This window comes from Mytilus galloprovincialis, chromosome 6, assembly GCF_965363235.1.
Source record: "Mytilus galloprovincialis chromosome 6, xbMytGall1.hap1.1, whole genome shotgun sequence".
Taxonomy (NCBI): Eukaryota; Metazoa; Mollusca; class Bivalvia; order Mytilida; family Mytilidae; genus Mytilus; species Mytilus galloprovincialis.
In genome coordinates, this window is record NC_134843.1 from 76859119 (window position 1) to 76875453 (window position 16335).

General features: G+C 31.8%; 1 protein-coding gene across 4 annotated transcripts; it reads left to right on the forward strand.

Annotated features, from left to right (window-relative positions):
* Positions 1-4383: 4383 nt before the first annotated feature.
* LOC143080367 (uncharacterized) lies at positions 4384-12599 on the forward strand. 4 transcript variants are annotated; one of them, XM_076256184.1, is made up of 4 exons: positions 4384-4468; positions 6557-6717; positions 9705-9806; positions 10686-12599. In XM_076256184.1, the coding sequence occupies exons 2-4, from the start codon at positions 6594-6596 to the stop codon at positions 12470-12472; spliced, it is 2013 nt and encodes a 670-aa protein (XP_076112299.1). In that variant the 5' UTR covers positions 4384-4468; positions 6557-6593; the 3' UTR covers positions 12473-12599. The 4 variants fall into 4 exon arrangements, with proteins under 4 accessions (XP_076112299.1, XP_076112301.1, XP_076112300.1 ...); XM_076256186.1 differs by having other exon boundaries at positions 4385-4468; positions 6560-6717; XM_076256185.1 differs by lacking the exon at positions 4384-4468 and adding an exon at positions 4593-4729.
* The last annotated feature ends 3736 nt before the right edge of the window (positions 12600-16335 follow it).

Sequence of the window (16335 nt, forward strand, 5' to 3'; positions counted from 1 at the left end):
TACCTTAGCTGTATTTGGCAACACTTTTAGGAATTTTGGTCCTCAAAGCTCTTCGACATCGTACTTTATTTGGCCTTTTTAACTTTTTTTAGATTCGAGCGTCACTGCTGAGTCTTTTGTAGACGAAACGCGCGTCTGGCGTAAATACAAAATTTAATCTGGGTATCTATGATGAGTTTATTTATATGAGCTGTCCAGTAGATACATGTTATACGTTTATAGTCAATATCGTCTCAACAATTCTCTATTTTATTCCATATTTTAAATTTTAGTTTTAAATTAAAAAAAAAAAAAAAAACAACATTTATTTCAGATCTCTGATGTTTCAATTTCTACGAATTCGAATTCATTGGGCTGGCACAACTATGAGAATTGTCATTCTATAGTATATATAGAAAGATGACAGAAATATTGACAGTTTTGGTTAAAAACCCATTTCCGTCAATGGTAACGCAAATCTATTTTTAAGCTGCGTTTTAGAGTTGAGACATAAAGTCACCACTAATTTGTTCATTATGATAGTCAAATATTTCAAATCGAAAATTTACAAATCAGTAACAATTTTATGGTGACTAGTCAGCCGTTTCGCTACTCATTTTTTGTTCCAAAGAAAGCAACATGTTTAAAATCCTAATATCTAATTTATTCCCCTTTTCCTGGATAAAATAATGTTAATACAACGTCAAGAGTTCATAAGTTGGTAACCTTTAACTTTGAAATGACGCAGGCTCCGTGCTTTGTTATACCTTGTCGTTTGCCTCCAGGCTCTATAATATTGGCTCCGATGTCTTTTGAGTATTGTTTTGTCTTTTTCTTTCGATCATGGTTCTGTCTGGTTTATTTCGATTATAAAGTCTTGTCTTATAAATGAAAGAGGTATCTGATATGTTTGCTTTAAACATGGGATGTCTAGATTCTGGTAATTAATAGGTTTTAATTATAAATCAACAATAGTGATAAAGTAGGATATACAAGACAGAAAGATGAGCTTTTGTGGTATATTGGTCAACTTTTGAATCTATATCACAGCTTTGAACTTAAAATAATGTGGAATTAAGTAAATACACGAAAATACTATTTCTGAGTCTGATAATAGATCATTGCATGTCTCTCGTAGGTTGAAAAACAAAAGATATCGTCCAACAATTTGTGATGATGCCTGTAAAACTTGTGTTGTGTGTGAAGTCAGTTCACAAACCCTATGATCGATAATGGAGGTTTAAAATTGAAACACACACCAGACTGATTCCCAATCTCAATCCTCTTTTTGACTCCCGTTCTATTATGTCGAACCTCATGACATTATTTCCGATAGAAATAACAGTCACTGAAAAAAAACCACTAGATTATTCCTTAAAAAAAGGCCGTACAGTGACCTTTAGTTGTAAATTTCTGTGTAATTTGGTTTCTTGTGAACACATTTTGAAAATTTCGAATATGCTAAATAACAAAAAATTTGAATTAAAAAGTTTAAAAATAAGGAGGTGTGGTACACATATAAATGCCAATGAGACAACTAACTATCCACCACAGTTCAAATAAAAAAAATGTACCAGACATGATCTGCATCTGAACCAAAGAAACCCACTGAACTACAAGCACTTGACTTGGGACAAGCACATATGAAGAATGTGGCGAGGTTAAACATGTTTGTGAGCGCTCATTATGTCAATACTGTGCTGTTACACCACTGTCTCTGGTTTAGGGGGTCATGAGCGCTCACAAACATGTTTAACCCCGCCACATTCTTCATATGTGCTTGTTCTTAGTCAGGTGACTGTAAAGATAAGCTGTAATTGGCCTAACTCAAAAGATCGAAACAAATGTACAACTATAATCTCTTATCATGGCATGACTATCATGCATATCATATTTGCGTATGCTCATATTTATAGTTTATAAATGTGATTCCCATGTCACGGTGGACGTGTAAGTGGCGAATACAATAAAAATGAAGGAAGGTGAAGGTGCCCAAGAAGAAAGATTGACCAAAAGCAAGGGCCCGACAGTTCATAATTAGAAAACAAAATAACTTAAAAAACACTTTCGGAAATGAAGGGTAACAATGTTTTCCTTCTTTTTTTGCTGTGATGGTTCGTCTTAGTCTTGTTGATTTAAGAAGTAGTCTGGATCAATAGCAGAACCAGTAAAGATACATCATCATACACCATTGGACAACAGAAAAGTTTCTACAGAACAATTGTAAACGTTGCGACCATATAATACATATAATACAGGCATGCCTATAATATGTATCAGGAATAGTTTATTGATAGTATATGGGTCATTTTCAAAAAATGTCGAATTTTGAAATTGAAAAATTTATTAAAAGTTACTTATTCAAACAACCCTCTACATAAGCAAATCAAAACAAACAGTACTTTAAGAACAACATATTAAAAGATGCAATCTTAATGATGTCATACAAGAATATCTTGAAACATTTTTTGATCGGTGTTACAATATTTTGTCTATCCTGTTACCATTTTCAAAAGAAATTTTGGGTTATTAAGAAAAGGTTTAGATAAAATGTTAAGCTTGTTTTACGTTACCAATTAAATGGTTTTCAAGAGAATAAACTTCTATATATATTCATTCTGTAAAATAATAGATTATTTGCCAATTTTCTAGGTTGTGCTGAAAAATGGCTCTAAAAATTGGTTTTCAAAGGTTGTAAAAATTACCACCAGTAATGCAAGTCTAAGATAGAAATTTATATTGTTCGGCCTTTTTTCACCCTTTCAAATAAACCCAACATCAAGTAAATCCCTCATAAGTCAATTTACTTTTCTCTTTATTTCATTGGTAACATGCACGTACGTTTCTGATATATCACTATATAAAAGTCTATCCTGTTACCTTTTTGTCTATTCTGTTACCGATATCAGTATTGCACCTGCAAATGCTTAATTGGGAAGATTAAGACGTTATAACCTGAAGATGACTTCAAACAATGAAATATTTCATTCGTTTTCCACCTACATGTTAAGATAAAAAAATTAACGACGTTTTTGTCTATAATTGTCTATCCTGTTACTGTAACCATAGCAACCATAGTAATAGGATAGACATAACAGGATAGACAAATTTCTTCGTTTTTGATTGCTGTTGTGAAATAACTTCTCCCTTTGGTGAAGTGATTATGGTTTTCTATTGTGAATTTGGTTTCCAACACGTTATTGCACTTTTTACAACCATACTGTTAGTGTAATTAATCAAAATGGTTGGTAACAGCACAGACATGAAAAAAAGTACGCTCTATTTTTTTCACTAAATGTCTTGAAATTTCTTTTCTCTACACTGTCGTTCAAGAAACGAGGCGTTTTAAATGTAAAGATTACTTTGCATTTTTGAAATCAACACTGACTGATTCAATATTCATAGGGAGAATAATTTAACGACTGATTTAAGTAGTGGTAACAGGATAGACATGAACCTCCTGTACGCTGATTTAATTTAGTTTGTAGATAATCTGTTACATACAATGATAAAGAAGCTACGATTTTTCGTTAGAATTATAATTAACGTTCTTAAAAAGTCCCGTTTGCAGATATCAAGGCGATCAGAAAATCGGAAAAAAATCATTTAAAAATGTGTTTTTCTGACAATGTACGCACACAAATACCCCCAAAATCGGACTTAAATGCAGTTTAATCTGATCAAAATAGACGTAAGGTGTGTTTATTAGTAATGTTCTGAATCACAAATCCGACAAGCTTTCATTTAAACCATTACAACAGAAATTTCCATTAGAAATAAAAGTTTTAGCATGGGTGTACTGAAAATTCGACATTTTTTGAAAATGACCCATATATATATATATACAACTCGTCTAAACATCAACCCAACAATGTTAGATCTGTAAATTTTCTTTCGCAAATTTTTGGTTCTTCACCCATGCTACTGTGATATCGTGACACCAAATCGCCTGCACTGCAGCCGTCTCGCTAGACCACACGACCACCTGGGCTCTCAATAAAAAGAGCTTTCGCTGGCCGTGTGCTACCTTTCTTCGTCAGTTTTAATCTAGCGGCGTACTACAGTCCATGATATATAAGACATGAAGATGTTATTGTTACAGATCAGCTAAATTATCTATAGTAAAGGATCCTACAAATTAATGTAATATACAGTCACAGAAAATAATTATATATATATATATATATATATATATATATATATATATATCCCAGTATATATTAATTTTATAAAACCGTGAAATTATAATATTTACTCTTTTCATTTGAAACTTTTTTAAATAGATAAATACATGGATAGACTCCGGCACACACTCTATCCACCAACAAGGTTTTTGTTTATGTCACCCGACTGACGGATCATGACGCGATGGGAAATCAATAGAATTTATAACATAGAGAAAGTTGTTTCTTTCCCCATACCCGCTTGTGATCCTAATTAATCATAACAGATTATCACTTGCCCAAGCTCATGCTTAAAATACTAACAGGTATAGAATGTAATCAATAAGAACAGTTTAATGATTTCCCTTCTACATGCATAATGATATTGCAAAAAATCTTGGAAGTGAAATAATAATTAATTTATGGATGTATAAATGGGAGGTAACTCCATTCGTACAAGCGGCATCAATGTTTACCTGTTTACAACAGGTTGGCCAAATTTTCATGTTATTAAGCATCTGTTGAGTGAGTTTTGATATTACAAGGCTCCTATTGAAAAGATGACTGAATGACTTACATAATTAAAGGTAATAATTGTTCAGATTGGTTTAGGAGAAAATTTGCAAACCCTTTGTTTGGAGCACAGGTACATTGACATGTCATGTCATTGTTGTATACCTGAAGTGATTCTCACCAGGATATTGTGATATTGAGTCCTGTGACTGCTTTTGAAATTGTGAGTACCAGCAGGTTCAGATGAGTCCATAATATTGTAACTCATACATGTATTGCATAGTTATAAAGCTGAAAAATCCTGTTTTATTAGTTCAATGACTAGGTGGTCTCATGTTTGCCTTAAGTGCAGAAGGCATACCTGTCAACTGACCCGTATTCTGCAGCTGTGACCCAAGATTTTCACAATTCTGAGGGATCACCCGGGACACCCACCGGGTCATTGAATAACCCGGGAATTCCAAAAATGACCCATTTTCACCTGGATTTCTTAGCCTTCAGAATGATTTCATAAGTGATTTTCCTTTGAAATACCGGAAAATTCCTAATTCTTCCATGAACAGGAAGTTCAGCTAGCTGTGTAAACTGTCAAATTAAGTGACCTGTGAAGTGCATGGCTTCACTTGAAAACTTTGAGAAGGTTGTTGGTGTTAACTCATGCCATCGTCAAACCATAACTTTAGTTTACCTCAACCAAATGTTATGAAACTTAAACACAGTACTTATTTCCCAAAACATGACAAAACACATGCCAAGTTTGAATTTGGTGGTGTTACTTTAATAGTTCTATAGTTACATGTATGTCCCTTTACAAATGGAAAAATTACTGAAATTTTCAATTCTGTTCTCCAACTTAAGTTTACCTCAGTCAACCAAATGTCATGAAACTTTAACATAATGATTATCACCCACAAAATGACCCATGTCACCACGAAATACAGGTCAAGTTAGAATTTTGGTAGCCTCACTTTTTCTGTTCTTGAGTTACACTACAGCTCAGGTGATTTTGCTTTGTCCACCCTTCCACAGTGGGAGTGGGCACTGGGTGGGCAAAATTTCTAGCTTGTCCACTCTGCCCACCCATAGGAGTGGGCATGCAATTTCTTTTGTTTCAACAGACTTGCAAATGCAAGTACAGTCAATTAAAAAAAGCAGATAAGCCTTTGTAATAACTATTTTTACAAAAAAAAGAGATTATAGCTAGGGTGGGCTGGTGGAAAAAGCAAAATCCACCAGGGCTGCTGTGTATGTCCTTTTACAAATGAAAAAATAACAAAATTGTACGTTTCAGTTCTCTCAACTTAAGTTTGCCTCTACCAAAAGTTACATAACTTATTCACAATACTACATGTAATTACCTAAAATTCAGATCAAGTACAAATTTGGGTAATATCACTTTTACCATGTTTACTATTCTTCAGTTACATATACCTTATGCAAATGAATATCAATGCATCCCTTAACCTGTATTTCAGGTTAAAAAAAATCTCTGTGCGAAGTCCATGAAGTCTGTTACTGTTTTATGGTTGATTTGATATAAGATCTGTATTAAACCAGCAAAAAATCCTCATTCATTTCGTATTTGAATGTTCCGAAATCAATCAAACTCGTGTACATGTATTTGTATATGATCACTTGTCTAACATGTCTAAGGTCTATTTTTATACGGCACAGCTCACTTTATATGATATCTAAGCAGGGCATCATCTTTGTCCCATTGACACATTCCCTATTTTTCTTTTTTCATTTAATTTTGTTCCTGGAATATGTAACTATGCCTGTGTAGATACTGAAGGCTTTATTCTCTCTAACACCTTTTCAGGGAGGGAGTATTTAACTGTGAATTCCTCTGCACACACTATGAAAACAATTTAATAATGCAAATATGTTTTTTATTTTAGCAGATAATTTCCAGTAGATGCAAGATTTCCAACCAAAATGGGTAAAACTTCATATGTACAGATGAAGTCAAAGACGGATGAAAGTAGCAATGATCAAACCTTGACAGAGACATCTAGTGATCATGAAGAATCTACACGAAAAAAGCCAGAATATTTAACAGGTGGGTATATCATATAAAAAAGAAGATGTGGTATGATTGCCAATGAGACAACTGTCCACATCATGCTTATATTGCATTTGTTCTAGTGTTTGATTTAAAGTCCTTTGAAAATACAATTATTAATTATATACAGATCAGAGGCAGATTAAGGGGGGCAAAAAAAAATGGTTGATTACATGTATATACATTTTTTGTATAGGGAATCACTGAAGCGTGACTGGAGCTGGCTCCCTCTTAGGCAGCCAGTGGGCCCCCACTTATGAAAATTTCTAGATCCGCCACTGCAGATATTATTTATTATATATATGTGATATTATACATCATTATTACTAAGACATGATAGAACTAAATCCAATTAAATTGCAAATACTTTTAAAATGTAATCTTTTGGGCAATGGAGTGACTGCTAATTCTATTATTTTTTTTTAAAGTTATCGCATACATGACATATATATATTCAAAATTAGGTAAGGCCTAAAAAAAAATGTTGTGTTTCCGGTCACCCGACCGACCGTCCTTCAGACCCCCGACTCAAAAGTTTTTAAAGCTGATGTGGGAAAAAAATAATTTGTATACCTACCGACCGTTTTTTCTGAAAGAAAATAAAAAATTCTAAGTCCCTCGATCTTTTTATCGCCCCAAAAGAAAACAACGCTAATTATATATATGCGGGAGCATGCGCAGTAGTTATTTTGTTTGTCAGTGTTTGAACATGGCAACACAATGCGTGCTATTCAATGTTCAATGCGGAAAGTGTGACCATTTCGCGGAGAAAAAAATATTTCAAAATTTTACAGAAAGTAACACCTTTTTTGACATTAGCAATGAAATTCATCCAATGTCTAACATCGATGAAAAAAAATACACAACACAAATTTTGTGCTTGGCCACCGGCAAAAATGACTGGGGATTGAAGACAATAACACAACTGTTGGAACAATGCAATCTTTTGGAATTAAATTTATCAAATTTTCATGCCAGACCCTTCTTCAAAATGAACATTATATTAATCCATCTGAAACTGGTCACCCAATCAACGCTTTAGACATTCTGATGAAAAGCCACAGATGCTTTGCCAAAAGAAAGTGTCCTGCCAGGTACAGTGTATATAATATTTGTCTATCTGTAGGTTTGGGATGATGTTTGGTTCATGTTTCTATAAATGAATCTGCCACACATCTTCTCAATTTCTTTCTCTGACAATCCCAAACTTTTGGTCCTGAAATAGGGGAATTGGGTTTGAAAAGTTAATTTCCTAGGGTAAGTGCTGCCCAATTTTTTTTTAGGTTTGGACTTTTTTTTTCAGGGGTATTTTAAAAGGGGGTAAACTAAAAGTTATTTCAGGGGGATTTTAAAAGGGGTAAACTAAAAGTTTTTAAAGTGGGTAATCAATCTCTTTCTATTAAATCCCAAACTAGTGTCCATATGCCTTTAAACAAAACCGAGACAGCAATGAAGCACATAAAAAAAAAAAAAAAAAAAAAAAAAATCCCTACCTACTGTCCCTTCAAAATTTCAAGGGGGTGATCGGAAACACAACATTATTTTTTTTAGGCCTAAATAATTACATATTTGAGTCAAACGCAACAATGATATTAATTTTGACAATAGCCATGCTGGTTACAGTGTTCAGATAGTTATTAATGTACAAACAATGTCAATTCATGCAAGAGAATAGGCCAGTACAAATCAACTACATTTAGCAGTTAGTAGTTACAGATTGTTTTCCTAGATTATTCAATTTTTTTATATGATGAACAAACACTACTGTAATTGTACAAACTTGAAACTAGATTGTTTTTTTCACTGATAAAATTTAATGTACATCTTTCTTAAATCATGCTTATTGTGGCAGATTTTTCACACAAAAGTTTCACGAGTTAACATTATGCCCCTTGGAAATATTGATTATATGGAAAAATGCATTGTTAGAGCTCTCAGTACAATTTTTTATAGGTCTATATTATACCCAATCATAAATATTCAAGATAAACAATCACAGAAGTCTGCTTTACTATGGTGCTAGGACACAGTTATCATTCTTTGATTTTCATTGACTACACATATGGTGTGGACAATGTATAACTTGAAATATTTTGCATACACTTTCTATATTTTTTTTATTTATACTTTGTGTATAGAATTATTAGTAAGTAGAGGGATTAAATTACTTGTTGAAAAAAATTTGGGTGATTAGTTTTAAGATAAAGTACTGTTAGTGATTTTGTACAGTAGAAAAAAAACCCTTAACAGTGAATTATTAATTTATATAGATTATAAGAAGATGTTGTATGAGTGCCAATGAGAGAACTCTCCATCTAAGTCACTATTTGTAAAAGTCAGGGATGGGCACGATTACTGACAAATGTAATCGATTAATAATCATTATAGGTCAAAGTATGGTCTTCAACACTGAGCCTTGGTTCACACCGAAAACAGCAAGCTATAACAAATGCATAAAGGGCATCAAAAATGAATAGTGTAAAACCATTGAACAGGAAAACCAACCGTCTAATTCGATGATATATTTAAAAAACAAGGAAGGAGAAACACTTAGGAATCACATCAACAAACGACAACCACTGAACATCACATTTTGAGTAAGAGCTGCTAATATAAAAAAGAAGATGTGGTATGATTGCCAATGAGACAACTATCCACAAAAGACCAAAAACATTAACAACTATAGGTCACCGTACGGCCTTCAACAATCAGCAAAGCCCATACCGCATCGTCAGCTATAAAAGGCCCTGATAAGACAATGTAAAACAATTCAAATGCTAGACTTTTCCATAAATTTATCCTCAAATGTAGTACACTACACTGTCAAAATCGTTTTGAGATAAAACAAGTATTATTTTTTTTCATTTGAGTTTATTTTCTAAAAGAAAACCATTACAAAATAACTGTCCTTAGGCCATATACATGTATTGTACTAAATATAATCATGTGATAATAAACTTCAGACATGTACTTTATTATTTCAGCTTCAGAATTTGACACTAAAGTGTGTGATTATTGTGGTCTAGTTTTCTATGGACGTTTTGCCTATGTCAGCAAAAGCAGTCATATGAGGAAGATCCATGCAGGTATTTATACATAGTACAAATGTAGTATCCTATTAAACCTTACAATGCTTTAGGACTGCTGAATGAAAATTTGTCAGACTAGATTTATACCAAACTAGAATCTACAATGTATTTCATCATTACATAATTACATACAAATAATAAATAACCGAACAAAATAAAACACATAATAATAACATCATAAACAATATTAATATATATGGAGACATGAAATTAACAAGAATTTAAACGACATGGCTCATCGATTTCTAAAAGTCGAGTTGACTTGAAATTTATTTATGATAAACCTAGTAGGCTGTTTTAAATTTGTAATAAATATTCACTCAAAATATAATTTAAAGCAATTAAATTAAATTGTTGTTGTCAAATGATAGGGTTTTATATATAAAATCAAACAGATGATCCATGTCTTTGGAAAAAACAAACAAGGAAGATGTTGTATGATTACCAATTGCAATGAGACCACAATCCACCAGAGTCTAAATGAAGTAGATTGGAGCAATTTGTGTTCTTTATTTTCTCAGTATGATGTTTATCATCAAAAGGATTTTATAATGAATTGACGATCATATAAAGTTGACTTTTTTCTTATCATATATATTTTCCTTTCTTTAATCTTAATTTTCTTATTTATTGTGTACAATACAAAAGATATGTGAATGTATGCAGTTATTTCTTTGATTTTAAGGAATATAATATTTTCAACAGTAGACAACTTTTATTTTTTTTACAACAAATTTATTTTTCCTCCAGATAACCTGGGGTATAAAAAAGTGCACCAAAAACAATATTTTAAAATATTTCATACCAAACATATATAATTTTTCCAGCCTTTCTCCTCAGTAGATATACATTTGATTATAATATTTATTTTTATAGATGTCCATAAGTTGAGGTATAAAGATAGAAGAACCAATACCCCAGACTTTATACCTGATTCTGTGTTTGTGTGCCATCTCTGTGGTACAAAATGTAGGTACAGAAATAGTCTGAAAATACATCTGATGAAAAAACATAATGGTGCTGAACTACCAGAGAACCTCATAACAGAAAAGGTTACGCCTGTAGTGAAGAAACCAGCTGTTATGTTTTTTTGCCCTTATTGTGATAGAAAATACCAGTCAAGAGACAGTGTACTAAGACACTGTCGGGAACATCATAAAGATAATGAAGAGCCTAAGGAGTTCCAGACAGAAATAGGGATACAGTATAGTCAGCGAACAATTTTACCATCAACTCCAAATTCTCAGATTTCTGAACCTAGTCCAGGCACTGACAAGAAATCTGATTCTGTGGAGTCACTTTTGGCAGTTAAAACAGAAACACGGAAAGAAAAAAGGAGGAATAGAGAAAGACTAAAGAAACTAAAAGAATATAGCGAGTTAATGATGAAGTCCAAGGAACCAGATGAATTGGTAGTAGTCATTAAAAAAGAACCGTGTGAACCAGAATCAACATCGGTAAAGAAAACAGAACATTGTCTAACAACAGGGGGCAGCACTACAGGAAAAGGAAGTAAGGATCAGTCCAGGAGAACAATCAGTAAAAGAAAGTCAAAACCTGTAAAAAGGAAAGTAGCACAACCTGATGAAGAAGGTCAGAAAAAGAGGAGAACAAAAGATATTTCAAGTGAAAAGGATCATTTTGATCCGATAACAAATGAAGAAATGGATAAAAGAATAGAAAATGAGATTGCACTTTTTTTTCAAACAAGTAATGATGCCACCAAAAACAAAAAAATAAATAAAAGAAAGATGAAGAAATGCAGAGGTCATTCTGAATCAAACGTAATGGTAAGTGATCCGGTAAAAGAAGAGCTGTTGTCTGATGCAGTGAATATAAATACAACTGACCAGGAAATGTACATTCATCCTATACCTCTTCTTCCAGAAAACTTACATTGTAAAAGATCTAAACGAAAGTCAAGTGGCAGCCTCTCAGGTAAAAATGATGGAGGACAAATTCCAAGCCAATCTGAAACTTCACAGAATGAGAATGAAATAGATCAATCATTGCATAGTCTGTCAAATAAAACTTTAGAAGGTAACGATAAACCTCAGAGGTTCAATGATGAAGAAAAAGACACAAGTCAGGAAGCATCTGAAATTACTAATATAGAAGACAAATCTCCTGAGAGAACAGAACAAATTGATTTGGATGAAAGTTCAGATTTTGAAGGAGAACCATTAAAAACTGACATCAAAGATGCTTTACATCAAAGACTTATCATTGCAAGGGATCAGTTGAGCTACACACCAGTGATAAAATCTGAAACACGTCAGAAAGAAAGTGAAATAACTAACAAGGGAGAAGAGTCTTTATCTAATAAGGGAGACAAGTCTTTAGAGACAAGGGAGATAATTGATATTGATGTTAGCTCAGATTTGGAGGAACAAACATTAAAAACTGGCATCAATGATGAAAGTCATGATGAAGATAATGATAAGTCTGTAATGTTGGCCATACATGAAGTACTACATGGTGATACAGTGGGTAGAAAAAGTATATTTGACCATTTGTCAGATAAAGAGGCACTACTGCATGGTGATACAGTGGGTAGAAAAAATATATTTGACCATTTGTCAGATAAAGAGGCACTAACACTGAATACCTCAGACCTGGAGAAGACTGAAACTAAAGATCCAAATAATGAGGAAAATCTGTAAACAAATGTATTTTTAATTTTATGATTATATGTATGACTTGGCATTTCTTGAACCATTATTCAATATCTTGTACTAAAATCTTTGTAAGATATTTGTAATTTTTAATGTTGACTTTTTTTTTAATGTATTTACCATGTTTACTTCTTACATCATGAGGAAAAAAGTTCAATCAAGTTTACATCATTGAAGGAACCCTTCATTTTACATGTACATATATATAATATATTGCATGATTCAAGACTTCAAGCTGCTTATATGCCCAGTAGTAACTTTAATATCTCAAAGGCAGATTTATTGTGCAAGAAAATAGTGCATTGATTAATGATATGAACATTTTTTAAAAGTAATTGATTAATTATACATTCAGAAATAAGAATTTCTCATAACTGCATATTTCATTTATATTTATCCAAACAACTAATATAATGACATTGAAAAACAAAATCTTTTTCATTAATAATCAACCTTTAATTGAAAGTGTCAAATTTTTTTTACTGATTTTTGTTAAATTGATGATTGAACTCTGCTATCCTGATGTAAAAGCCACACTAGTATTGGTATTAATCAAAAGATTCATAATTATAAATATATTCATTGTCATTGTAAGGACTGCATTGTGCTTAGTCATCTTTTTATTCTGAAATTCTGAATATTTGTATACAAACAATAAGAATTATGTAAATATGTATTGCTAATTAATACAGTTGACTTAATATATGCCATTGTGTTACTGTCTAATTTATGTCTACTCTGAATTACATCTTATAAAAAACCTGAATCTATTTAATGAAATGTAGACTGTATCACCTAAACAAGCATAGTTAAAGAACATTTGCATTTAATTAGTCCAGTATTATTTCCACAGACCACATTTTTACCAAAAATTGTAGAAAGTAACAATTTGTAGCACATTATCATTTCAAAATGGACCGAATAATTATATAAATGTGATAATGATATTTTTCATGTACATACACATGTACATTTTTTGTAATTTTCATAGAAATTCTAATTAGAAGGTTAATATGGTTAACAAATATAGCTGCAAAAATAATTATCTACATTTAAAATATGACTCAATATAAACCCCAAAGCAAATTTGGATGCTATTGAAACTTTAAAAAATATCATAGAACATACATGTAGATAACAAACACCAACTTCAACTTGAAATCAGCTCTAAAATTATTGGATTGATATTTAATCTTTAGTATAAATGTTTATTCATATACTTGGTATTTGCTATAGAAACTTGATTTGGTAAAAGCCCATATGTAGGTCTTTTTGTGTGATTGTTATGCTTTTATTGTGGTGCAGGGCTGTGTTCATTTAAGCTCAGCATGTCCCGTATAAGTTTAATTCTTGTATTTTTTTTTTATATTTAAATCAAATGCTTTTTTGTTATCTTTATAAATTCTTCAAAAAAATATCAGCGTTATAAAAATAGGAAGATGTGGTATGATTGCAAATAAGACAACTCTCCATAAGACACCAATGACACAGACATTTAACAACCATAGGCTACTGTATGGCATTCAACAATGAAAAACACTATACTGTATAGACAGCTATAAAAGGCCTCAAAATGACAAATGTATAACAATTTTAGCAAGAAAAATAATGGCCTAATTTACGTAAAAAAATATTCTGTATGCACAAATAAAGGGCCAATATAATACTTCCATGAATCAACATAGTTGTCATAACTCTACATGAAGTGCTAAGTTACTGTAGTTCTATATTCGTGTGTATTTATAATATATGTTGATAGTAGATAAGAATAGTGTCAATAACTCATTTTTCATATTATTTGTACTTAATAATTGTAGTTTTTATCTTGTTTACTCATAATGAACATGTAACATACCTCCAAATTATTTTTGCACAGTAGAGCAGGGAATTCTGGCAAATATTAAGATGTTTTATAAAACTTGCAAACTGTCGTGTTGCTGGATTCAGCCATTTTTTCTATTCTAAATATACCAAAAGAGGGTTTCTTTATTAATGTATATGAATCTTTTCGTTTGAAAGGAAGACAAAATAAGGACAAGTAAATTCAATTCACACAGGGTATTTCAGATTTAAAAAAAATTAAATTGATATTTAACACACAAAATTTTACATCTTAAATTTAACTTTTTTGAAAAACAGCTGCATTTGTTTATTTAAAATTGTGAGATAAAAAAGATTTTTTATAGACTGAATGATATAATAGCCAGATATTAGCATATTGAAATTGAAATTAAATTAAACACCAACAACAATGTCTAGAATGTTATCATCTGATAGTATATATGTTATCATAAAATAAATATAACAACATCATGAATTTTATTGGGTATTGGGCGTCTGCCAACAGTTACTATGCAATAACTTATGTACCATTCTACCAATGTTTTTCAAATTGTAATACATGTATTTTGTTACTGATCGTTACTGATGACTAAATAGAGGTCAAGTTCAAAATTGAAATATTTTACTTTTGCAGTTCAGGAGTTGCTGTTCTTGAAGTTTGAAAAATGGCACTTTATGTTGTTTCTTTGCAATCCTTGCAATAACTTATGATTTGTGTGTTCTACTGAGCTTTTCAAATTTATATCTTATGTTTTACTGATGACAAAATGGAGGTTAAATTTTATAATTTCAATTTTCATTTTGCCATTTTGTTAGGAGTTTTGGTCCTTCATATATTAGGAAATCGTTATGTATTTTGTTATTGTTCAAAAACTTGTGTATTGTTCAACCAATGCTTTTCAAATATTAATACTTTTGACAAAATTGAGGTCAAATTAAAAATTGATGACTTTTCACTTTTGCTGCTTAGAAATAATGGTCCTTGGTAGATTAGAAAATTGCAATCCAACAATCAATCGAAAGCACCATTATTTGTACTTTAGAATACTTTTTTTCCATCATACAAACTGCCCTTTAAATTTAACAATATCTTCAAAATACATTAACCTGGTTTTTAATTTTTTAATAGGGCGAATAAATGTGTAATGTAAAATAGCAATTTGACCGACCTTTCTGGTCAATTGCAATACTGTAAACAAATTCGTTCATTGCATTTCATTTATATGAGGGGAATATATAGTTTGACATATTCTCACAATTTTTATTATGCCCCACCTACGATAGTAGAGGGGCATTATGTTTTCTGGTCTGTGCCTCCGTTCATCTGTTCGTCTGTGCGTCCGTGCGTCTGTGCGTCCGTGCGTCTGTGCGTCCGTCTGTGCGTCCGTCCATCTGTGCGTCCGTTCGCTACAGGTTAAAGTTTTTGGTCAAGGTAGTTTTTGAAGAAGTTGAAGTCTTATGAACTTGAAACTTAGTACACATGTTCCCTATGATATAATCTTTCTAATTTTAATTCCAAATTAAAGTTTTGACCCCAATTTCACGGTCCACTGAACATAGAAAATGATAGTGCGAGTGGGGCATCCTTGGACTTGGGACACATTCTTGTTCACATTATTTCTCATGGTAAAGTGGCTAATATGTATTGTTTTACAGTTATTTGAAATTACAAATCTGGACTAAATCTCTAAAGTAGTTTAAAAACTCTAACCTCAACTAATTTGGAGGTATGGATTGGAAAATAAACAAAAATTCAAGTTTTAGATATTGTATTTTCAAAGGAAAAGTGGTTCTTAAACTATAAGTCATTGGTTAAGTTTGTTGGAGTTATTGTTTGTTGTAAATACATCTGTCTATATGTAACAAAAGTATCATCAATTGTAAAAAAGATTGTTGTAGCATAGTAAGGTCAATTTTATTCTGTGTAATAATGTATATTATCAGCAAGTATACTTGTTGTAACCCTGTGTTATCATTATCATAAATAAAAACTTGACATACCATAATAG